General features: G+C 36.9%; 1 protein-coding gene across 1 annotated transcript in view; it reads left to right on the top strand.

Annotated features, from left to right (window-relative positions):
* The first annotated feature begins 4,319 nt into the window (after window positions 1–4,319).
* The window catches only part of inppl1b (inositol polyphosphate phosphatase-like 1b), a 31,506-nt gene continuing 9,937 nt past the window's right edge, over window positions 4,320–25,888 (top strand). The window contains exons 1-15 of the mRNA XM_051127947.1: window positions 4,320–5,773; window positions 10,157–10,220; window positions 11,729–11,867; window positions 16,343–16,484; window positions 16,621–16,761; window positions 16,853–16,940; window positions 17,830–17,919; window positions 19,123–19,245; window positions 19,335–19,449; window positions 21,911–22,011; window positions 22,283–22,385; window positions 22,474–22,670; window positions 22,788–22,905; window positions 23,032–23,128; window positions 25,631–25,769. Of these exons, the coding sequence (XP_050983904.1) occupies window positions 5,637–5,773; window positions 10,157–10,220; window positions 11,729–11,867; window positions 16,343–16,484; window positions 16,621–16,761; window positions 16,853–16,940; window positions 17,830–17,919; window positions 19,123–19,245; window positions 19,335–19,449; window positions 21,911–22,011; window positions 22,283–22,385; window positions 22,474–22,670; window positions 22,788–22,905; window positions 23,032–23,128; window positions 25,631–25,769 (1,794 nt within the window). The 5' untranslated portion in view covers window positions 4,320–5,636. The remainder of the gene's footprint in view (window positions 5,774–10,156; window positions 10,221–11,728; window positions 11,868–16,342; window positions 16,485–16,620; window positions 16,762–16,852; window positions 16,941–17,829; window positions 17,920–19,122; window positions 19,246–19,334; window positions 19,450–21,910; window positions 22,012–22,282; window positions 22,386–22,473; window positions 22,671–22,787; window positions 22,906–23,031; window positions 23,129–25,630; window positions 25,770–25,888) is intronic.

The raw sequence follows: 25,888 nt of genomic DNA, 5'->3' as shown, positions 1-25,888 counted from the left end.
CACAAATACTTCTACGAAGGTTGACATCTCAGAATTTCCAAACCAAATTCAGTTTTCAACTTTGCACCAAACATCTTGGTTTCATTTCCTGTGTTCTCACCCGCTCAGTCACTCCCCATATGACTAATTTAAATGACTTATCTGAGGACTGCAGGCAAGCTGCCGTTACCTAAAACTTTAGAAGAAATCATGTTTGATTGGTGAAAATCTAAGTTAAGTTTAGCTTTATTATTATTCTTTTTTTCAGTAAAACCAAACAAAGAGGTTTATCTTGAAGGGGCTGGTTGTTAATGCTCATGTGCTTGGCTTGTATTCATAATCCTCTTTCCTAATGTCTTAGACTTTTTCTTATCTCCTCACGGTTCTGAGACAGACAAAACACACAAACACCGTTGAAGCACGTTACTCGAATGCTAGAGGGTTTCCCCTGGAGTTTCTCTTAATATTCACACATTTTCTTTTAATACTCACTACTCATTAATATCGAAAGTAGGCTAGTAGACCTATACTCTAATACTATTTTCAGCGTTTTTAACTGGGGAATTTAAATAGCCATACATTTCTATTTAAGCATGAGGGATCTATCTTTAGAGAGAGCAAATCCTCTTCCATCACCTGTTTGCTTCTCATAATACTTTGGAATAAGCAGGTAATGCTCTTTGCTAGTCTGATCTTTGCTAGTCTTAATGGCTCACTCTGAATTAGCGGCCAATGCAGTCAAAAATTAACGTGATTAAAATAAAGCTCGAGCTCTGCTTGTGCTAGGATTGTGGAGTTTTAGCATGCGGTTTGGGTCATGATTCGTCTAAAGTGTTTGCCAAGCAAAACTCTGGAAACTGTTCTTTGCCTGTGTTTGGTGTTAATAAAGGCCGGTGTTTCCTCAGGTGGAAAACAAGCAGTAGATTCTGTGACTGTATGAGATGTTGGACACTGAGAGCATGTCTTAGATGGCTTAGCCTTAGTCAGAGATGGACGTAATCCGTTGTGTGTTTTGTAAACATGACCTAGGGGGTAACTGGATGGACTGTACCTTCAGGAAAGAACATAGAAAAACTGGGACGTTCAATAGCGTGATTTATGTATCCATAACCACATATCTAAAGAATCTGGGTCATACTACCAGGTGTACGCTGCAAAGATGACTTCTTCATGTGTTTTTAATTAATCTTTTTATGTTCTTACTTAAAAATCTCTAAAAGGTCTTTTTTAAAAAATAGCAACTTAAGAAGCAATATTCAGAAAGAAATGTTCATCGCTTTCAGACAATGTATCTTTTAATAGAAATACACTTCACCAGTTTTATTGTTTTAAGTATAAACAAGTAAAAAAGTGAAGAAAAAAAAAAAACTCTGCTGATGCAGCAAGACAAAATAAACTTTTTGTAGGTAGAAACAGGGTAGTACTTTAAATAAAATATCAAAACAATTCTTGATATTTAACGTAAAGTCAATTTATTTTTAGATACTTTACCCGAAAAAAAAAAAGCAGGTAAAATTACACATTAAGACTTTTATTTGTGAATAGGATCTAAGCGCTGACCCAAAAATATTTTACCCAAAAATGAACATTTCTTAAAGATTTATTCACCCTCAGACCATCCAAGATGTAGAAACCTGGCATTACGTCAGTTGCTCACCAATGAATCCTCTGCAGTGAATGGGTGCCCTCAGAATGAGAGTCCAGACAGCTGATAAAAACATCCACAAATAATCCACAAGACTCCAATCCATCAGTTAACATCTTGTGATTTTAAAAGTGTTGCTTCTGGGCAAAATGGAGCCCATAATCCATATTAATGCTTCCTAACAGTAAAATAAAAATCCATCAATCAATTTCACACCTTTGTTAAGAACTGTGCTAGATCTGTGCATATTTCTCTCCTGATTCAGATGTGATCTTTTTCACTGGAGAAAGCAATATTATGAATAGAGGATTGCAATGTTAGCCCAGAAGCAACAGTTTAAAATTATAAACACTTAATGATAGATTTGTTTCTTACAAATGTGCAGGTGTTTGGACTCTCATCCTGACGGAACCCATTCACTGCAGAGGATCCATTGTTTTTATTTTTTTCAAATCTTTGCTAGTCTGGTCTTTGCTAGTCTTATGGCTCACTCTAAATTAGTGGCCAATGCAGTCAAAAATTAATGTGATTAAAATAAAGCTAGTTAAATAAAGCTACTTCACCAGATTTTTTTTATTGTTTTAAGTATAAACAGTGAAAAAAGTAAAGAAAAAATTCTGCTGGTGCAGCAGGACAAAATAAACTTTTTGTAGGTAGACACAGGGTAGTACTTTACATAAAATATCAAAACGAATCTTGATATTTAAAGTCAATTTATTTTTAGACATTTTAGCCGGAAAAAAGTTTTTTTCCTTATTTTTTTGCAGTGTGAATGGGGTCTAAGCACTGACCCAAAAATATTTCACCCAAAAATGAAAAATTTCTAAATATTTATTCACCCTGAGCCCATCCAAGATGTAAATGAGTTTGTTTTTTTCATTGGAACAGATTTGGAGAAACTTCACATTACTTGTACACCAATGGATCCTCTGCAGTGAATGGGTGCCATCAGAATGAGAGTCCAAACAGCTGTTTAAAACATCCATAAACAATGCACAAGACTCCAATCCATCAGTTAACAGCTTGTGATTTTAAAAGTGTTGCTTCTGGCCAAAATAGAGCCCATAATCCATATTAACACTTCCTCCAGTAAAACAAAACAAAACAAAAAAATCCATTTCCTGTTGTCCTCACATCTTTGTTAAGAACTGTGCTAGGTCTGTGGATATTTCTCTCCTGATTCAGATGTGACATCCTTTTGACTGGAGAAAGCAATATTACCCATTCACTGCAGAGGATCCATTGTTGGCTCACTCTACATTAGCACCCAATGCAGTCAAAAATAAACATTTTAACCGGGAACAAGTTTTATTTTATTTTATTTTTTCGCAATGTGAATGGGGTCTAAGCACTGATCCAAAAATATTTCACCCAAAAATGAAAATTTCTTAAAGATTTATTCACCCTCAGATCATCCAAGATGTAGATGATTTTTATTTTTTAATTGGAACAGATTTGGAGAAACATGGCATTACATCACTGATGAATCCTCTGCAGTGAATGGGTGCCATGAGAGTCCAAACGCTGATAATAACATCACAATAATTCATAATACTCCAGTACATCAGGTAACATTTTGTGAAGTAAAAAGCTGCATGTTTGCTTAAAAAAAAAGATCCATCAAGGCATTTTTAACCATAAAGCGTCGCTTCTGGCCAAAATAGAGCACATAATCCATATTAACATTTCCTCCAGTGAAAAAAAATCAATTTCCTATTTTCTTCACATCTTTGTTACTGACTGTGCTAGATCTGTGCATATTTCTCACCTGGTTCATATGTGACTTTTTATTTGACTGGAGAAAGCAATATTGTGGATAGAGGACTGGTGATGGATTTGTCTTCTGGTGCATGTGTTTGGACTCTCATTCTGACGGCACCTATTCACTTTTATTTTACATTTTATTTTATTTACATGATTATTATAATTTCATGCAATATTATAATAACACAGAAATGTTATAAATATTATTATTAAATGAATTTTATTAGGTGACCGCATATCATCTCACTTTATATACAGTACAACTACTTAATAAATAATTAAATAAAATAAATAATAGTATGTAATAATTTTATTTTATGGTATATAATTTATTTTTTAAAATATTTTATAAAATAATCTATAAATTGCTTATCCTCTAAAGTCACATTGTGTAGGTGACACAATTTTAACTTTAAGCAAATCAGTGTTTTAGAACATTCATATTCAGATATTCCGGTTTGTAACACCATTCTGGTATGTAACACTTTTCACCATCCAGTTAATTTGTTTAAATTATCCATCCTTATATTATCCTTATTAATTCATTCAATTTATAAGTTCAAAATTATATTTTTTCACTCTGAAATGCATCATGCTATCAAGTAGAGTAGTTTGCTAACAGGAATTCGAGCTGACTTGACAAATGCAAAATTGAAATGCAAATCAGATCCAGGAATCAAAGCCACAACCAATGCAGAGGTGGAAAAGTGTACGTGAACTTTTCAGGTTTACATATGCAGGGGATAAAAATAAAGACTATTTACATTTTGTAATCATTTTTCTTTATCTGTGCTGTTGACACTCTAAATGGTGGTACCTCTGCATGTACATAAGCCTGCACCATCATATGACCTAGTGTGGTCTATTGCCACAACACGGAACAGACAACACTACAGATGAAGGGTGCGGTAGAAACTTCTAGGGACCGCCTGACTTCCTTCAGCTACTTAATAGTGGAAAAACAATGACTTTTTATAGCCCACTCACAACAAACAGAGTTTTGGGGGAGGAGTGCTTATTTGTGTTTGGTGGTGAGGTTTGTAGACTGTTTTTGCTGAGTAGTGAGGGATGGCTTTAGTCAAGCAGCTGGAAACAGAAAGAGAGAAGAAAAGGAGGGCAGGAGGAGGAGAAGGACAAAACAAGAGACGCAGAAAAAGGGGGATGATCGTATCCATATGGTGGAGCTTGTGTTCTTCACTTCCTGGAGAGAGAGAGGGAGACGGAGAGAGAGAGAGAGAGAGAGCTGGGAAGCCAACAAGGAGTGGGAGAAAAACAACTGGAAGCGTAGCACAGTAACCCAGATCTTCTGAAGCTATGAGCCGATGACCGATTCAAAGCATGTGACGATGATTTAGCAACAGTGGGATTGTGAATGGGACAGGATGGGTTTTTCTGAAGGTCCTAAGGAGGGATAGAAAGAAAGAACGAGTGAGACTGGAAGTTCATGGACCAGCGATGATGTGAGGTCACTTAGAGGAATTTAGGTTGGTGTTTTTATTTTTTCTGCTCTCTCTTCCTCCTCTGACATCTGGAGTTGTGAAGCACTTCCTTTCATTTGCCAGAGGTCCATCCATTCTGATTTTACATCTGCATGACGACCCTTTTGGTCTTCCATCTTTGCGAATGAAGTCCAGCATCTTGACGAACTTCTGGCTATAGTTAACTGTTCTTTAGCATAGTTTGCAGACAGCAGCTGAAGTTCTCAGAGGGGTGTTGCCTTGCCCTTATAAGGTAAAACCAACCGAGTGGAAAAGTATTTGAATTTGTGGTGGTACTGCTCTACTGCCTTTTCATGTCTGCACAGTCTGGAGCTGGTGCTTGGTTCCTCTTCTTGGATGTATTTGCCTCCAGACAATAGGAGCGTTTGTCAGTGGGGTGGGCAGCATGCGTATGAACGCTCTGTCATCCACCTCAGTCTCACTCTGTAGTGAGCTCTCACAAGTGGAGTCGGCGCAGATCACGAGAGGAGGAGGCTGGTCCTGGATCTGCCCTCAAGCCAAATACGCATTCAGCCTTTAAAACACACATGTTTATAGGAAGGCAAAAACAATAGACAGTGTAAACAAGCTTATGGTCGTAACGCTCTCTGGATCTGACTTGTGGGGATGACATTGTGGACCTCTGGTTTTGGCATCAGTGGAGATCAACAGTTTCAATATGAGATCTTTCATCTAACTTGTGTCAAGCACTCTGGGATTTGGAAATTAGACTGTAGGATACTCTACTAGGACGCTCTTTTGAAAGCACCATGACTTCAGCAGCGTGGTACCATCGGGACATCACCCGTGTTCGAGCTGAAGAGCTGCTGGCCCGTGCAGGAAGAGATGGCAGCTTCTTGGTGAGGGACAGCGAATCTGTGCCTGGAGCCTACGCCTTGTGTCTGCTGTGAGTACAACACCTTTGTACTTTAGAACTTTAGAACTAGTAACGAAGGAACGTTGATTTGTGTCATTTAAAGTTTATTGTATTGCTGTTGCTCACTATTATGAGAGAGACATGGACTGGGCGAGTGTGATTACCTACATCTGATACAGCATTCATTCTTCAGATACGTCTCGTATCCGCAACAAACATTGGTTTGAATATCTGCTGAGGACAGTTTTAGCTTTGTTGTAACATTAATATCCTTTCATCAGGCTGATTTTGTTCGCTGCTGTTCTCGTCAAGCTGTTGTTGAAACTAAAAAGAACTTCCGTTTATAGCGTTTACTTTTGTAGAAATCTTTACTGCTGACTCTCTTTCTCGCCACTATTATTAAATACTATTATTTATTATAAATAGTATTTATTGAATAATAATATTTAATAAACAACAAAAACAGCCATCATAAAAGCGGCTAGGCAATTCAGTTAAAAGTACAAAGGCAGCGCTCTGATATACAGCACTGAATTTACGTAAACATGAGATTTTGCCAAAAATATCTTCTCTGGAACAAATAATAGATTAATGAGACCAAAGACTACTGTTAGATTTACCCATAACAAATTATATCTCATGTGTAGCCACTACAAAGTCATCAGAGCCTGTAGTAAATTCTAGAAGATCTGGCCGAGGTGAGGTGCTGTCGGGCGGATTCATGAATACAGAATGGCCTCTGACGCCCTGGAGCTCACATGTCTAAAAACGTTGATGCAAATTTTTAAATAGATGTTATTCTTATTAACAAACTGCATATTTAAACTATAAACAATTCATTCTCACCTAAAAACATCTTAAAACTACATTCTGTGACACAAAAAACAGGAATATTTTTAAGATGATACTGGATTCGGGCATCTGCCATGACACTCACTGTGATGGAAGTATCGCAAGCGGAGTGATACGATTACAAACTGTGAAATGGCTGTTGGAGTTCTGGTATCACTCAAATATCGCACTCTTATCAGCCATTATCAGATTTGAGGACCAGAAAGAGCTGTTGTATAGGTAGAACACACTACATGTCTTTTGCATACATGCATTCTAAAAAATGCTGGGTTATTGTTTTATTTTTTATTTATTTTTTTATTTTTTTATTTTTTTTACTCAAATCCTGGGTTCAGCTTGTTGGGTCATTTTATTGGGTTATTTTTAATATTTTTTTTAGCCAGGCGCTGGGTAGTTTTTCTGTAACTAAGCTGCTTGGTCATTTTTAATGGGTTATTAAATATTGGGTTATTTTTTCTACCCAACCGCTGGGTTGAGCCTGTCTGCCACGAAGCAACCCAGCTGCTGAGCTACAGTCAGAGCATGGGTTTCTTGCATTTTCTACAGGAGAGAGTGGTTCTCAGCGCTGCCGATTTGGTGCACTTCTTCAGTGAAATAAAGGTTTGTATACATTTTATTTATTTTATAAAGTCTTTGCTTTGCTGTAAATTATATTATTTATGCAACGCAACATACAAGGACGAGATGTCAGTCAGCTGCGTCAGCAGCGGTCATTTCACATGATGAAAACGACTTTTGAGTTGCATAATATAAATTGATTTTATTCATTATAATAAATTAAATTTATTTTGATGTTAAAATATGTTCTCTAATCTCAGTACTGTCTGTTTATGAGCAGGTTATGGAGTCAGTCACGGCATCATTCAGCTGTGAGTGAAACATGAGGCGGTGGTCAAAAGTTTATAGTTCCTCCAGCAAACAGCAGCCCATCAGCCCTATTAGATTTCGCCGACACATCGGCATGAGAATTAGCACTATTTCAGTGAAAAACAATTACAGAGGATGGTTAAATACACTAAAATTAAAATGCTACTTTTAAATGTTCCATTTTTATTTCTAAAATGCTTGTAAAACATGTTTAAATGTTTGTAATATTGTAAACTATGCTGTATTCACCCTGATAAATTAAATTTGTCTTATATTCTTGCTTAATAATAAATGTTCATCTTTTGATTATTGCTGTTGCTTCTATAATTCTGTATGTGATTTTTAAGACAGCAATATAATAATTTTTAAATAATCCCTGCTGAAAAAAGCTAAAACCATCTTAAGTTGGTTTTAGCTGGTCATCCAGCCTGGTCTTAGCTGGTCAACAGGCCAGAGTGGTTTGGTCACTTCCTTAGCTGGTCAGGTAAACAAGTTTGACCAGCCTAGTAGCTAAAATCAACTACTTCCATCTTAAGACCACCCAACCAGTTTAGGCTGGTTTTAGCTTTTTTTCAGCAGGAATAGTGGACTTAAAACAACCCAGCATGTTGAGTAAAACATTTAACCAAAATAACCCAGCATGTGTTCTGTCCAATATTTACCCAGCGCTGGATTGCCAAATAACCCAAGTTGGGTTGTTTTTAACCCATCATTTTTAGAGTGTATGCAGTCTGATGAGTCAGTGCTAGTTGCCAAAAGGCAACCAATTTGCAGATTTTGGGTGGTCAGAAGTGACTGATTTCATCCTAAATTAACAGTGTATAATGGGGACATATTCAACCGGTTTTGATTTCAACCAGTCAGAGGATTTTCAGCCAGTTTTATAACACATACAGTTTTAATTTGTCATGCATCTTCTATCAACAAGATGTTTTTGTCTTGAGAGCAACATAAAATGATAATCAATGTTAATCAGTCATTTGGTGTAAGCTGACCAGTTTTCCCATTTACAAATGACCAGCGTTTTAAAAACTGTTCAGATTTTAAAAGTCATATGTACTCCAGCCTTTACAAACACACTAAAATGTGATGTGACAAATTTACCTAGAATGAGTTTGGCACCACACCCGGCTGGCTGTCTATTCATTACACTTCCTGGTGATGCACCATTGCATTTTAAGTTAATCACAATAGTTACCAGGCATTCTCAAGAAGTCAGTGAACTATTGTAGTCATTTTTCTACAGTCTGTGCCTGTGAGATGGATTCTACAGCCATGTGTCTGCCTTCCCCATCAGGTTTCAGGAAAACTTTGGCAGTGACTGGGGCTACCTTTCTGATAGTTTAGTGCTATCTCAATGCACACGAGCTCCAGAGACCTAGTCTACAGCAGTCCCACTCTGTCAGCTTTGTTCAGGCCTCAGTTTTCCCTGTTTTCCTCCTGTCTCTGGCCCCTGTAGGAGGGAACAGGCTCCAGTGACCGCACTGCTTTCTCTCCACTGCGGCCCACAGCCAGACACATTCCTGAAGGCTGAGCCCTCCAGCTCCCTACTTTCTTTCTTCCATTCTCTCTCATTCATTCTCCTTTTCGCTCGTTGTCTGGCTCGGGCTCATTCTTTCACTTTGCTCTCTACCTCATCTCTAAAACAGTTCACATGCAAAACATTACTCACACAGTCACACTTCCTCTCTGTGCTTTGTTCTCTTCTTTTAGATTACCTGAAAACACTGAGCTTTCTAATTGTGTCTTCACTGGGCTCAGTTGAATACGTGTTCCAGGTTGTGTGGCCAAATGCAAATCAGCACAAATTCTGGTTTATCTAACCTACACAGAAATATGATCTTGTATGATATGATATATACCAATGGCCTCAGTGACCACATTAACAGGCTGTCTTTTATTTTGTGGCCTTGTATATGGTATAAAATAACTTTTACCCCACTTTCAGAATTGAACATGCTGCTATGTGGTGACTATAGAAACATCAAACATGCTAATATTGTTTCATGAAGCCACACAATGTCCCATTTATGTGACTATTTAAAGGGTTGGCTTCCATGAAACACCAAATGAGACATTTAGCAGAATGTATGAGCTGATCTCTTCTGTACAAGCTGATGAGATCTAAAAAAGCACAAAAAGCATGTGCAGTCTAATGAAGCCATATGTATCCCTGGACCACAAAACCAGTCATAAGTAGCATGGGTATATTTGTATCAATAGCCACCTATAGATTGTATGGGTCAAAATTATCAAATTTTCTTTTGTGCCAAAAATCGGATATTAAGTAAAGATCACGTTCCATGAAGATATTTTGTGCATTTCCTACCGTAAATATATCAAAACTTAATTTTTGATTAGTAATATGCATTGCAAAGATCTGCATTTGGACAACTTTAGAGGTGATTTTCTCAATATTTAGGTTTTTTGCACCCTCAGATTCCACATTTTAAACACCTTATGACTGGTTTTGTGGTCCAGGGTCATATATGAGTTTAAGACTGTAGTTTAAGGTGTTATTCAATGAAAGTCTTGCTTTCACTGCTTAACATCTCTTATTGTGCTCCATGGAAGAAAGACCTACACTACATTTTAATAGACATTACAATATTCATTTTTGGGTAACTATAACTTTAAGAATATTTATTTTACTGTATTATCTTAGATTTAACAGCTTGTCTGTTTTGTCCATAGGTTCCAGCGACATGTTCATACATACCGTATCCTCCCTGATGCAGATGGTTTACTGGCTGTGCAGGTGAGCAGACAAAGAAGTTTGGTAATCGTATGCACAGCCACAAGTAAGGCAGTAAATACAGTAAATACCTTTGAATTAATTTGCAATTTAACATGGAAGTTATTTGACACTCATTTAGTTACTTTCACTTCTTCTTCTGCGAGAAAGAAGCAGAATTGGTTCTTGTCTGCTGTCTGAAGTATGCAGCTGCGTGGTTTCAAATTGACCTCGGTGGCACTCACTGTCAGTAAAATGTTTCACCCAGATTCCTCCTGCACCCACGCTTCTGATCCAGTTGGGAATGACTGGAATGGGTTTGTCTGTCTGCGTGGAGATTAAAATATGTGTGACATAATTGTTTCTGTGTCAAAAGTTTCAGCCCAGGCCGGAGTACTAGATGCTAATTCTTTCCTTTGCATGGATGAGATGTGTTGATTGTTTCATATAGAAACACTCTAGCAATAAGCTGGATTTAATGCATGTTTCCTATTAAAAACAGAGAGAAGAGTCATATTGCTTTCTATTGTGAAAAAGAGACATTTTCTGAATATTCTCCCCCTCCCAGTGTCTGATTTCTTTTAATCGCTTTTCAAGAGCTGCACTCTTGGAGGGAAACCATGCTGCTATTTGGAGATTTTAGGGGAAATAATTAAACGTTTTTGCCAAAATGGTTTCATCGAGCATGCTTTCAAAATACAAGCTTCTAAAAAAGGCATTCAAAGAGCCGGTTATTTTATTTGTCATGATGCCTGATGGTTTAAGGAGAGTATGTGTGTGTGTTTGCCCTTGTTTGCACAGTGGGTAGCTGGCTAGTGGCTGTTCGCGGTATGTAGAGTTTGGCAGATGCTAGAATGAGGGCATCGTAATGTAATTGTATCTTTGGTCCATAAAAGCGGAAAAACTGAAATGTTTTGGGAGTTACCCTACCTAGACCAACTTCTTGTTGTGGCAAACCTAGCGGTTCTGCATTTTCTGCCTTCCCTTTTTTTAGTTTACGCAGGATATAGAGTCTTAAATTATTTTTTGGCACACAAGTTTAGTCTGTCAGAATTCCAAATATTTGTTATTTAATAAAAAGTTAGCCAATTCTGAAATATAAATCAAAAATTCAGCCTCTGGTTTCACAGACGAGACTTAAAGTTCCAGACTAAAATGCATGTCTTGGTTGTTTTAACTAAAAGAAAATTGCACTGACATGTTTTTAAATATTGAGATATTAAGGCACGTTTATAAAAGATACTTAAATGTCCTAATTGAACTATGACCTAATCTTGGCTCAACCTAAACCCTGTCTGTGAAACTAGGCCTAAAAGTATTAGTCAGGAACTGTCATCAAAGTTTTCACACTTTTACACTTTCTCACACTTTTTTCACATACTTATAGTATGTTTTTTTCTGTCAAACTTCTAATACACTGATGTTCCCTTTCCATCTTCCCAAAATTAGGACAGAATTCTTACATTTTGTAATGCATATTTCAAATACTTATGTTTGCCTGTGTGTGTTGGGTCGTGTGTTTTTTGTTTCAGGCCACGCAGGGAGTGCAGGTGAACTGTTTCCGTACTCTTAGCGATTTAGTTGTGGGTTACCAACATCCACACAAAGGTCTGGTGGCCCCATTGCTTTACCCTGTTTTGCGTGAATCGGAGCCCAACGATGAGAGCTCAGGTAAGATAGAATGATTTAAGCCTAAACCTACAAAAACATAATCTCTCAATGAAGGTGTTAGGAGTGCTTCAGTTCAGTGAGTGCATGGCTTCAGATTTTAGCTTTTAACCATCACTTACCTCTGTATGCTGTCAAGAATTAATTTTTGGTATAGATGGTTTGCACTTATGCCACGGTTTGGTCAGTTACCCGGATGCATGGCCATATTGGAGATACTCAGATGGAAACAACAGCATGGATTGCACGATTAATGTACTACTGAATATGTTGTTCTGCTAATTTATGCTGTCTAAACCACGGAAAAAATGTGTGAAAACTCCTAAGTCATATATAGAAGGACTTAATAAGCAGAAAATGGTGCAATATTTTGACAAAATAAAGTTAATAGGTGGTATACAAATGAGCAGTATTTATTAAGATATTAGTCTAATATTTCACCTGCCTTTCTGGAAACAATAAGAACAAACACAAATGTTGTCAAGATTCTTACCCTAGAAATCCTGGTTTAGTCTGGCCAACCACAAATGCCTTTTTTCCTTAGACAGTTTTTAACACTCATTTCCTTGATTTGTTATAACTTTTGGCAGTCTATAGTACTCCAAATGTTTTTCCTAGTCCAAATGATTAATACAGCCCAAAACATGACAATGATTAACCGTTTTCAACAGCAATAATCAGCAAAATATGCGAGTTTCGTTTAGTTCAGTGGCATTGTTTACTTTCAGTGCCGCCAGTATGGGTGATTGATGATGTGTTGTAAAAAAAACTCTCTTATGATTATTTAACTTATACCACCTTATTCTTTAATGTGGAAATAAGCTATGAGCGAGACTTCTGGTTCATTAGCCGGTATAGGGAAATGACGAGAAGAATAACAATGTGCAGTAAACAGTAAAACTGTTTGCACTACAAATCAGTGTGTTCATAATTAAGATAATTCATTAAAGGAGAAGTCCACTTCCAGAATAACAATTCACAAATAATTTACTCACCCTCTTGTCATCCATGACGTTCATGTGTTTCTGTCTTCAGTCGTAAAGAAATTATGGTTTTTGAGGAAAACATTTCAGGATTTTTCTTCATGTAATGGACTTCAATGGTGCCCCCGATTTTGAACTTCCAAAATGTAGTTTAAATGCAGCTTCAAAGAGCTCTAAACGATCCCAGCTGAGAAGGGTCTTATCTAGCGAAACGATCGTAATTTTTTTGGAAAATAAAAATTTGTATACTTTTTAAGACAAAAGCTCGTGGGAAGCGCTTTCACGATGCTATGTACTATTGAATCATGTCGAAAGGTTACACCAAACGTAGGCGGAACCACAGACCCAGTGTTTACAAAACGAACATGCAAAGACTAAGAAAGTGCAAGTAAGTCAAACACTGTTTACAAACAAAAAGGTACAACGTGTCGGACCATTCTTAAGTTGTAGGAGAAAATAAGATGGAGTTTTTCGCCATACTGTACCTTTTTTAGCCAGAGTACACAGACGATTAACTTAGGCGTGATTCATAGTAGTGATGGGAAGTTCCGATCATTTTACCAACTCGGACCTTTGAGTTTACTTCAGCAAAATCAGCGTCACGTGACAGCCCCATAAGATGCACGAACGATTCGAAAAACCTGAAGACAGGTGAACTAATTCCAGTACAGAACCTAATAGGATGTTGCGCATGCACGACTGAACGAATCACTCCCTGAGACGACTCGTTCTTCGCGAGTCACATTAAAGATTCCTTTAAAATGAACGAATCGTTCGAGAACGACCCGTGGACGCGCATCCCAGAGCCTGTGCTATGTGAGCTTTTGTGCTTAAAAAGTATACAAATTTTTATTTTTAGAAAAAATGACAGATCGTTTCGCTAGAAAAGACCCTTCCTCCTCAGCTGGGATCGTTTAGAGCAGTGGTTCTCAACCGGTGGGGCGCGCCCCCACTCTTGCTGGGGGCGCCAGTAGGCTACAGGATGGGAGCAAAACAAACAGAAAAAAAAAAAAATGCAAATTCGTGATCTTTGTTTGGATTCATCGGATCTATTTTCGCTGCTAAAATAGACCAAAACAGTCATTATTTCATCAAAAATATAAGTGACTTAATATTATTAACTTGTTTGTTGAACTGTCATATGAAATCAGTGTCACATTTTCAGTCGTGAGGTGAAATTAAGTGATGGTCAATTGTCAGCTCTCTTGGTTGTCAGGTCGTGTGATGTATGTTGCTGAACTGTATTCAAATGTTATAAATACAAAAACACCACATTTTGAAATTTAACTGCAGTATGTCAATTTAGTTTATTTGTGTGTGCTGCGCTCATAGACTTTAGAAAACGGCGCTCATTTGTTTGATCAGTGATGCGCGGGTTGATCCAAAATGAGCGGGTGCTTGCGGTCACCCGCGGTTACCCGCAGTTACGAGTCATCCAAAAATATTTTTAATGATATTCGGGTCGCGGCGGTCGGGTCGTTTGAAATAAAGATTCCAATTAAACCTTTGTAATTTATAGGAAATATTCAAGCAATAATATATAAATTATCTCATGTATATCCTTGTTTAAAACCAGGGATTAAAAACGAATTCCAAGTAAAAACGGTATTTTTCTTTACATTTCCAGAGAGCGAAACGAACGAAATTAAACATTACTTAATAAATTCAAGGCATAATTTCCTTATTCATTTGATACAACTATTATAGCTATACAACTAATATATAAAAAATAATATTATTTTGTCATATTCGTGATTCCTGAATTTATATATGAAAACTTCGTTTTGAAGTGCATTCGTTAAGTTTGTATAAGAAAATTCTTTAGCTCCTGCCCACTTTCGTCATTCTGGGCAGCATTGATGCAGGAATATCCTGAACTCTGTGACGTCGCCTTTAAGATTCTCCTTCCTTTCGCGTCGACATATTTGTGTGAGGCAGGATTCTCAAAAATGACTGCACTCAAAACGAAATACCGCAATCGTGCACAAATCGAGGATGATTTGAGGCTATGTTTATCAAACATTGAGCCAAGAATTGAGGATCTTTGCAAGGCAAAGCAGGCTCAGGTCTCACATTAACATCACCTACCTGCAAGCTTCTGTAAAAAATGCAGATGATGCCTACTATTAGGCCTAGTAATAATAACAATAATAAAGCATAAATTAATATCAGAATAATGCCAATTCCAAATTATAGCAATAGCCTAGTAATGATAATAGGCCTATACTGATGATAATAATAATAATAATAATAATAATACTACTAATAATAATAATAATAACAATAAAGCATGTAACATCATATAATTATATAGCAATAGCCTAGTAATGAGGATAGGCCTACTACTACTCATAATAATATTTATGTCTGCAAGCTCACATTAGAAGTCTGGTGCAACTGCCAATTATAACAATAGTCTTAGTAATGATAATAGGCCTACCAACCGCTACTGATGATAATAATAATAACAATAATAATAATAATGTGGGCCTAATAATAATAGCCTAGGGCTATCTATCTATGTATGCAAGGTGTTATGGTTAGTTTTGGGGGAGGTGGGGGGGTTGGGGGGCAACTGCAATGAACCAGCTTTGGGGGGGCCCAGCTTGCAAAAGTTTGAGAACCCCTGGTTTAGAGCCCTTTAAAGCTGCATTTAAACTACATTTTAAAAGTTCAAAGTCAGGAGCACAACTGAAGTCCATTATATGAAGAAAAATCCTGAAATGCTTTCCTCAGAAACCACAATTTCTTTACGACTGAAGACAGAACGACATGAACATCTTGGATGACAAGGGGGTGAGTAAATTATTTGTAAACTGTTGTTCTGAAAGTGGACTTCTCCTTTAAAATAATATGATAAGACACGAGCTGTTTTGTAGAGTTAAAAATAGTTGGACAAGCAAACAGAGTCATAATATTAACAAATGGCAGCTGTTTTAGAAAAACATTATTAATTTATTACAGTAATAAAAGCATGTTGTGAATATTTACGTAACCGACATTAAACAGAGCGATGTACGTATTTCAAACCTAACGCGTATTTCAGTGACAACTCGAAAAACGACACAAATAATAACATCTCTAAATGATTCACTGAATGAGTCTGATTCAAACCGTTAAGTCCGAGTTCGAAGCGGATTAATGAATCTTTCTTTGACTGACTCATTAAAAAGAACCGGTTCAAAAGAGTCATTTATTGGCGTACCGAAAACCATGGTTTTGCGGAGTGTTTGTTGTGACAGAAAACGCGAGAGCGCGGATGATATCTGAAACCGCATATGAACGGACACAAAGTTTTGCCAGCAGTTTTCCCAAACAGATTCAAACTTACTCTCGCATATTTTAATTTTGTTTGTCGCATTTGCGACCATTTTATTCGCGGCCTGAAGCAACACGTTATTAGCCTATTTTGTTTGAGGCTGCTATGACACACTTCATCCCACAGGTACAACATTCAAATGTTTAGGCTTAAATGCAGGTGTCTTCTTGGTGCAGATGGTGACGATGAGAAGCCAGGTTCAACATTTGCCACCCCTCCACCACGTGCAATGTCCCCTTCAGCCCAGCAGCCTCTGCTTTCCAGTTCAGCAGCCCCTCATTTACTGCTGCAGAGGCTTCAGGAGCTCAGCCCAAATAGGTACATTAATTCACACATGACTTATGGATCAATATCAGACTTTTGGATCACATACTACTGTCTGTGCCTGTATAAAAAAATTATGTGAAAACAGTGTCACTCCTTACACCTCAGTGTACCATGTTTACCTCTGCAGTGCAGGCTCTGAGATCATCCCGTTACTGGATGAGTATCTACATGGTAATGTGTGTAAGGACCTGGAGAATGTGAAAGGGGGCGCATCAGGACTGCAACACTTTCAGTGCATCCTCAGCCATGCATGTGAAAGTCTGCACAGGTTTTTATGTCCATTCAGTGCTGCAATTATCTGAAATAAGAACATAGCTTACGTTTTAAAGAAAAAGTGATCCACAATTTGTTTACCACAGTGAGATTGACCTGACTCTATCCAGTTTGGAAACCTTAGCGAAAGTGTTTGATCATCCTGGTGGCCACCTCTCCTTCTCCACAATGCAGGTACAGCTCTCTGAATGTGATTTTTACACAATCATAAGGCTGCTATTATGAATTTTTTTAATAAGCTTTAATATAGTTTAATAAATTGGCTTTGCATAATACAGGGAACCAAAGATTTAAAGATTTATTACATGTTTTAACAGGAATGGGATCTTTACTGGTCTTTGCATGGGCAAGCATCACTAAAAATATTAATAAAATATTAATTTAGTGTATAATAGCTTGCTGAGGAAAGATTTACTGTTACTTTTTTAAGTGATCTGATCTACTTTCTAAGTGACTTTTTTTCACTGATGGATGATAAAATGGGAAGAAAACATCCATTAGACCAATGGTTGTCTTAAATATTGTCTAATTACAATATTTAAAGGTGCCCAATATAACCAAGTTAATTCCTTTGGTATAAATGTTGTGAATATGACAAAGCTGCTTGTTTTTCACTTTTTTAATTGACAACAGCCTGGAGTGTTTATATATTACACAATTCATTTTGTGTTTTTGAGGAAAAGCTAGTTCAGTTTACTGAACATTTTGATTGTATGTTTTTAAGCATTTCAATACAATGTTAATATCAATCATATTATTATTATTAACAACGTTTATGCATTTAAAACATTTTAAGTTTTCTGAGGCCCCCTAGTGGGCTCTGGTCACCAGGTTGAGAACCAGTGCCTTAGATCCCATAATTAGGGACCAGAATATCATAGAGCCTTAAAGGCAAACTCTTTTAACTTGTGCCAAGAAACAAACACATAGCAATCACTCAGAACAACTTTGCAATTTTTCAGAATGCCTTAGCAACAGCATAGCATGGGCATGCAGTGCAAAGACATCAAGATCTTTTACCTTATATATTCCTGTTGTCTCACAAAAACTCCCTTTTTGCTAGAATACTGGAAAGAGCCCTGAAGAAAACATGGATAATCTACTTCACAAGCTCACTACCCTTTGTAACCTGTTGTCATCATTGGAGAAGAGGGTATGACATATACAGTTGAAATTTTACATACACCTTGCAGAATCTGCAAAATTGTAATTATTTTATGAAAACAAGAGGGATCATACAAAATGCATGTTATTTTTTATTTAGTACTGACCAAATAAGATGTTTCACATAAAAGACGTTTACACTAGTCCACAAGAGAATATAATAGTTGAATGTATAAAAATTACCCTGTTCAAAAGTTTACATACACTTGATTTTTAATATTTTGTTGTTACCTGAATGATTCACAGCTGTGTTTTTTTTTGTTTAGTGATGGTTGTTCATGAGTCCCTTGTTTATTCTGAACAGAAAAACTGCCTGCTGTTATTCAGAAAAATCCTTTAGGTCCCACAAATTCTTTGGTTTTTTAGTGTTTTTACCCTTTTCAACAGTGACTGTTTGATTCTGAGATCCATCCTTTCACACTGAGGACAACTGAGGGACTCATATGCAACTATTACAGAAGGTTCAAACACAAGGAAAAACGATACATTGAGAGCCAGGGGTGAAAACTTTTGAACGGAATGAGGATGTGTACATTTTTCTTATTTTGCCTAAATATCATATTTTTCATTCAGTACTGCCATTCAGAAGCCACGGAAGATACTTACATGTTCCGTAGGAGACAAATTAAGTTAAATTTATCCCGATCTTCAACTTCAAAAAGTTTTCACCTCTGACTTTTGATGGATTGTTTTTCCTTCTGAAGTATCAGTGAGCATTTGAACCTATTGTAATAGTTGCATATGAGTCCCTCAGTTGTCCTCAGTGTGAAAAGATCATACGTGTTATGAAAATCATACAGTCATTGTTGGAAAGGGTTCAAATTCACAAAAAAATTATGAAAAAAATGTTAGACCAGAAGGATTTTTCTGAAGAATAGAGAGCAGTTTAACTGTCCAGGACAAACAAGGGACTCCTGAACAACTATCACTAAAAACAAAAACAAACAAACAAACAAAGGAAACACAGCTGTGGATCATTCAGGTGACAATACAGTATTAAGAATCAAGTGTATGTCAACTTTTGAACAGGGTCATTTTACTAAAGTTTTATTTTGGTAAAATAATTTGCGGATTCTGAAAGGTGTATGTAAACTTTTGACTCTATGACATAAAGAATGCATTTACTCTCAAACCACATATACATCATCTTTATACATTTCTGTCTTTATGATGGTAACAATGTCTTTTTTAGGTTCTCAAAGCTTTGCAAGAAGCTGTAAGCAATCACAACTTATCTTTGCAACCATCCACACCTTCTGAATCCATCACAGCCCCTAAAAAACAGGCCAGACCTAATACTATCCACAGCTTTCAGGTAGCACATTAGTGCACATTTTGCTCACTGGTATTAATTTAATTGTGAAAGTGTTGCATTTATTAATGTGCATGTGTTTGCATGTCAAGGTCAAGGTGGTCAGGTACGGCAGGCAAACAGTGTCGGTAGACGTAGATGCAGGAGTGCTGCTGTTTGACAAGAAGACTGGCTCATTCGGCGTGGAGACTGTCACACATGACAGGAGTGAGTTTTTCTCACCTTCATTCTGCATTATTGGGTCATTCCAGCTGGAATCATCAAATTTTGGAAAAGTTCCCCACCTGACCCCCTCAGATTTGTCTGAAAAAAATCTTTGTGATGGGTAATATGCCCAATAGATCATATACAAAATTTCAGATCTCTACTGTGCATACTTTTTTCACAAAAAATCTGTAAAAAAGTTTGTTTTTTACCCCGTTTTGGCATCACTGTCTGAGTGACCATGTTCAGACTAAAATATCTCCAGAACTAGTTGTGCCAGGTCCATGAAATTTTCTGGGCTAAGAGTCCTAGTCCAGAACTGCATGAATTACAACTCACAGCATTGTTACTGAATTTACGCCTGAATGCTGGCCCTCTACTTTTCTTTGAAACTATTACTTTAAGGGTTTTCAGATGTCCATAGAAACCTCAATTTTCAATGTATAAGCATCAAACTTGGTAAATGGTCTGATATGTACCATGTCTTTCACATCCTTTGATATCAGACAATAGAGTCTGATGGATGTTGAGATATTAAGGTCCAAAAATGGAAAAAAACTCATTTACACCAATGTTCAGAGCAATATTTCCCATGAATGACACTAGGTGTGAACATAAAACTTGTTTTTTTGAAAGAGCATATTGTTATTGATAAAATAAAAAAAAGGATAGGATAGGGTTTTGCCTCATTTTTCTGTAATGATTTTTTTAAAACTCAGAGTTTCGTCACTGATCCTATTGTTCACTTTTGCTATTTAACTTGGTATGGGCATTTCAACAGAATTTATTAATATTCCACTTATACAAAAAATACAAAATACAAAAAACGTACTTCCAGACATGAGTCACTTTAATAATGTATACCACCAACACAAATAAGTGTGTGACATAACAGTTACTGTAAGTTGTTCATGAAAGTGTCTGAATCCACAGTTTCATTTTCTTTTATGACATAGCATCGTCCAGTGGAAGTAACTGGCACATCAATTTTCATTATGATGTGCTGGAGAGGCACCCAACAGACATCTTCCCTTTTTGGCCAAAAGTAGCCTCTAGCTGGGCCATGGGGATGCAAAAAAAGCACTTGAATGTCTTGCTCTGTGTCAGAGACGTCTCTGATGATACCAACCCACCATTGTCGGTCATACACACAAGTAACATATTGTCCTGGGGCCATATCTGTGATGTGAAGGCCTTGTTCAACTGGGTCAACCTCAAAGTTGACATGGAATCCTGGTGTTCCTGATACTCAACTGACCTCAAAATTGATCATTGTTGACTTATTGACTGATTGATTGATTGATGCTAGATCTCATACCACCTGAATATTATTATTTCTAATCAATACTGCCCTCCTTTCTCAATGAAAATGGATGTATTATTCACTGGATTGGGTGGAACATCAAGATTAGGTACTTATGTTGCATTCCATTGAATGTCGGTAGTCGGTGAATCCGAGTTAGTTTTCCCGATGTCCGTTGTAAATGCGTTCTATTGTAACAGTTGGCAAAAATATGGATGCCTATGGATAATTCCAACCGACTCGGTCTGCACTGAACTGGCCCGAGTGTGTGTTTCGGACCCCCAACTTAAGTGGCCGTTCCATTGCACTTTCCCGAGGTGGAGGTCGGATTTCCCCCGAGTCCCAAGCACAATGGAATGCTGCATTATAGCATTAATTTAGGCATATGAGTTCAAAAGAGCTGCTACTACAGTAGTTGTCAATGTCACACAACAATGATTTTTTTAAAAATTATTACAGAAAAATGAGGCAAAACCCCATCCCAATTTTTTCATATTTTATCAATAAGAACATGCTCTTTCAAAAAAAAAAAAAGTTTCATGTTCACACCTGGTGTCATTCATGGGAAATATTGCTCTGAACATTGGTGTAAATCATTTTTTTTCCATTTTTGGACCTTAATATCTCAACATCCATAAGACTCTATTGTCTGATGTCAAAGGATGTGAAAGACATGGTACATATCAGACCATTTACCAAGTTTGATGCTTATACATTGAAGATTGAGGTTTCTATGGACATCTGAAAACCCTTAAAGTAATAGTTTCAAAGAAAAGTAGAGGGCCAGCATTCAGGCGTAAATTCAGTAACAATGCTGTGAGTTGTAATTCATGCAGTTCTGGACTAGGACTCTTAGCCCAGAAAATTTCATGGACCTGGCACAACTAGTTCTGGAGATATTTCAGTCTGAACATGGTCACTCAGACAGTGATGCCAAAATGGGGTAAAAAACAAACTTTTTTACAGATTTTTTTGTGAAAAAAGTACGCACAGTAGAGATCTGAAATTTTGTATATGATCTATTGGGCATATTACCCATCACAAAGATTTTTTTCAGACAAATCTGAGGGGGTCAGGTGGGGACCATTTGATGATTCCAGCTGGAATGACCCTATTATCATACAAGGGTAGTAAATGCCATCTAATGCTTTTATGTTTTAGTTGTACAATTGGTGAAGATTCAGAAAGGCCCTGCCAAGCTGAAAATGGTTATAGACAGTCATCACAACCCACCGAGAGAACTTGTGTTTGAAAGCATGAAGGTAAGGAGAAAAACTTGAATTGGCTTTTATTAAATGGTCTAAATCAGGGGTGCTCAACCCTGGTCCTGGAGATCGACTTTCCTGCAGAGTTCAGCTCCAACCTTGACCAAATACACCTGAACGAGCTAATTAGGATCTCAAGGAGCTCTTGCTAATTACAGACAGGTGTGTTTGATTAGGGTTGGAACTAAACTCTGCAGGAAAGTCGATCTCCAGGAACAGGGTTGGGCACCCCTGGTCTAAATCTTATATATCGATGTGTCTCCCACAGAAACGAGAAGCCTTCTGTCGGCTGCTGCAGCTTATGAAAGCTGCACACTCCCAGCAGTCTGAGCTTGATATCATCTCTGTGTTTGTGGGCACCTGGAACATGGGTATGGATTTACAGTTTAACAAACAAAGATATGCCCTTAGCAGTTGCAGCACCATCATTTAATTGTTGTTACGCTATTTTGCCTGCAGGGGGCACTCCACCACCTGGTTCACTTCAGTCCTGGGTTACTAGCTGTGGCCTAGGTCTTACCCCAGATGAGTCTGTCGCCTCCTTGCCTCATGATATCTATGCAGTTGGCACTCAGGACAGCCCGCAGGGCGAGAGAGAATGGGCTGAACATATCAGAGCCACACTTCGGAGTGCAACCAACATGGACTTCAAACAGGTCTGACTTTATGAAATCAAAATAGTCCAGAACACTCCATGTTTCTTTTTAATTATTTAATAGTGTGTTGAATTGGTGAGAATAGATTGTAAGTGTGTTTTTGTGTTTCTCCTGTAGGTGGCAGTACAGTCCCTTTGGAATATCAGACTGGCTGTGTTTGTGAAACCAGAGCATGAAGGACGCATCAGTTTAGTAAACACGGCTAGTGTAAAAACTGGCCTGGGGAACACACTCGGTACAAATCTCTTGTTCAAACAAAAAAATAAACGCACTCACTAACACTCCTCTGTTTTGTCACCTCCTTTATATCCACCAAGTGACAAATAAATCATACTGTTACTAATATGTTTTTTTATTACAGGAAATAAGGGAGCAGTAGGAGTTTCTCTTCTCTTTAATGGCACCTCAATGGGCTTTGTAAACTGTCATCTGACTTCTGGTAGTGATAAAGCACTCAGGTATTCACACATATCTTTAAAACAGAGCAGTAGATGTCACAGTAAAAACTGCAGAACACATATCAGCCCAAATATACAAATATAAAATAGTTCACTCAAACCCGTACGACCTTTGTTAATCTTTGGAACACAAATTAAGATGTTTTTGATGAAATCTGAGAGTTTTATGACCCTGCATAGACAGCAATGCAACTACCCCCAACACTGGTAAGCACATCATTAAAATTGTCCATGTGACATCAGTGGTTCAACCGTAATGTTGACCACAAAAACATATCAGGCCTATTTGAATTGTGCACAGAATGATTAGATTAGGAGGAGAAACTGTGTGACTGACAAGCAGAAGAGATAACACAGGTGCCATTTACCAATTAGTAACAGTTTTATGTTGAATCTAAAGGGCTAGTCTGTTAGACTAAGGCTGCCATAAGCTGTCAGATGCTGCTTTATTGAGCTCAACGGCTCTGACCAGAGCTGTCTTCCTGTTTAATTTGAAATTGTCAACACATAGGGTGAGCTTGTCCAAAGACCCACACTTGTGGTCTTTATACATGACCACGTGTACTTACGTGACGTATTTCCTGTATTTGGCCCAAGTGTTCAAATGAGCGTGAAGACCACAAGTGTATGTACAACTTTTCATTACACTTTCATGACCCACTTACAGTGTTTTAAAGATGCAATTGTTTACAGAGCTTTATTTTAATTCTCAATACATTGCATTTAAAATATACTTGTAAATGTCTATTTTTTTTAGTAATTACTAATAATTTAGTAATTGTAGGCATCGTGAATATGCATGAGTTGTGGTACTCTCATGAATGCACGTAGAAGACTGACACAGAACAGAAGAAACTGTTGAATAAAGTCATTATTTTTGCTTTCTTTGTGCAACAAAAAGTATTGTTGTAGCTTCATAATATTGATGTCACATGCACTATTTTAATGATGTTCCTACTACCTTTCTGGGCCTTGAACATGGTAGCTGCGCTGCTTTCGCAGGGTCAGAAAGCTCTTGGATTTCATAAAACATCTTAATTTGTGTTTTGAAGATGAACGAAGGTCTTACGTTTGGAACGGCATGATGGCGAGTAATTAATGACAAAATTTTTATTTTTGGGTGAACTACCCTTTTAACTTACTCTGGAAAGGTTTCTGACATTATGCGTAATCTCGGCAAAAAGTCTCACAATTTATTTCCAGAACATGATGCAAGATGGGATACACTTAGCCTTGAATACATTGTGGATTTAGGGCACTGTGCTTTCTGGGACAGTCTTTTGCACGTGTGTGGGTATTTGGACAAGCCTAATAATGTGGTGTGTTTCAAGGCACTTCAGTAGACCTTTAAGCATGAAACGTCTAGATAACATTGTGTTACTATGTGTTGTACACTACCGTTCAAAAGTTTGGTCAGTTAGTTTCAATGAAACATTTTATTCAGCAAATACACATTAAATTGATCAAAAGTTACAGTAATGTCTTGGACGAATACAAAAGATTTATATTTCAAATAAATGCCATGTTTTGAGTTTTCTGATCCTGAAAAAATAATATTTTCACAAAAATAGCAGCACTTTCAACAATGATAATAATAAGGAATGTTTTTTGAGAATGAAGTCAACATATTAGAATGATTTCTGAAGGATCAACTGGAATTCAACAGGAATAAATTACATTTTAAAATATATTAAAATATAATATATTAAGGTTGTATACACTACCAGTCAAAAGTTTTCGAACAGTAAGATTTTTTATGTTTTTTTAAAGTCTCTTCTGCTGACCAAGCTTGCATTTATTTGATCCAAAGTACAGAAAAACACTAATGTTTTGAAATATTTTTACTATTTAAAATAAATAAATAAATAAATAATTCTAATATTCTGATTTGTTGCTCAAAAAACGTTTTATTAATAATAATAATAATATTATTATGTTGAAAACATGTAAGTAGAATTTTTTTAGGTTTCTTTGAGAAATAAGTTTAGAAGAACAGCATTTATCTGAAATATAAATCTTTTTTAACATTATAAATGTCTTTATTATCATCCTTACTAAATAAAAGTATTAATTTCTATAATTTCTTTCCCAAAAAATTAAAAATAAATATTGGTGATGATAATAATAAAAAAATATTTATTGAACAGCAAATCAGCATATTAGAATGATTTCTGAAGGATCATGTGACACTGAAGACTGGATTAATGATGCTAAAAATGTAGTGTTGATCACAAGAATAAATTACATTTTAAAATATATTCAAATAGAAGACAGTTACTGTAAATAGTAAAAATATTTCGGAGTATTACTGCTTTTACTGTATTTTGGATCAAATAAATGCAGGCTTCGAAACTTTTGACTGGTAGTGCATTTTTAAAACTATTACTGTTTTTGCTGTATTTATAATCAAATAAATGAGCATAAGAGACAAAAACATCTACCCAGTATGGTTGTGTACATGTGAGTGTCTGATTTGCACTGTTCCTCTTTCTCATCTTTTAGGAGGAACCACAACTTCCAAGACATCCTCAGACTCTTGTCTCTTGGAGAAAAGCAGCTCAGCACTTTTGACATCAGCCTTCGTTTCAGTCATCTCTTTTGGTGTGGAGACCTCAACTACCGCCTGGACCTGGATGCACTGGTCATATAGCTTATATCTGCTTTATTCTCTCTACATATTAGTCACTCCAGCTTATTCCTGCTCACTGCTTTTTTATTAACTGCGATCCATGGCCATTCAAACATCGCTCCAAGGAGACC

The sequence above is a fragment of the Labeo rohita genome, chromosome 14 (assembly GCF_022985175.1).
Source record: "Labeo rohita strain BAU-BD-2019 chromosome 14, IGBB_LRoh.1.0, whole genome shotgun sequence".
Classification (NCBI taxonomy): Eukaryota; Metazoa; Chordata; class Actinopteri; order Cypriniformes; family Cyprinidae; genus Labeo; species Labeo rohita.
Note: the sequence above shows the minus strand (reverse complement) of the source record. Positions and strands in the feature narration are given on the sequence as shown.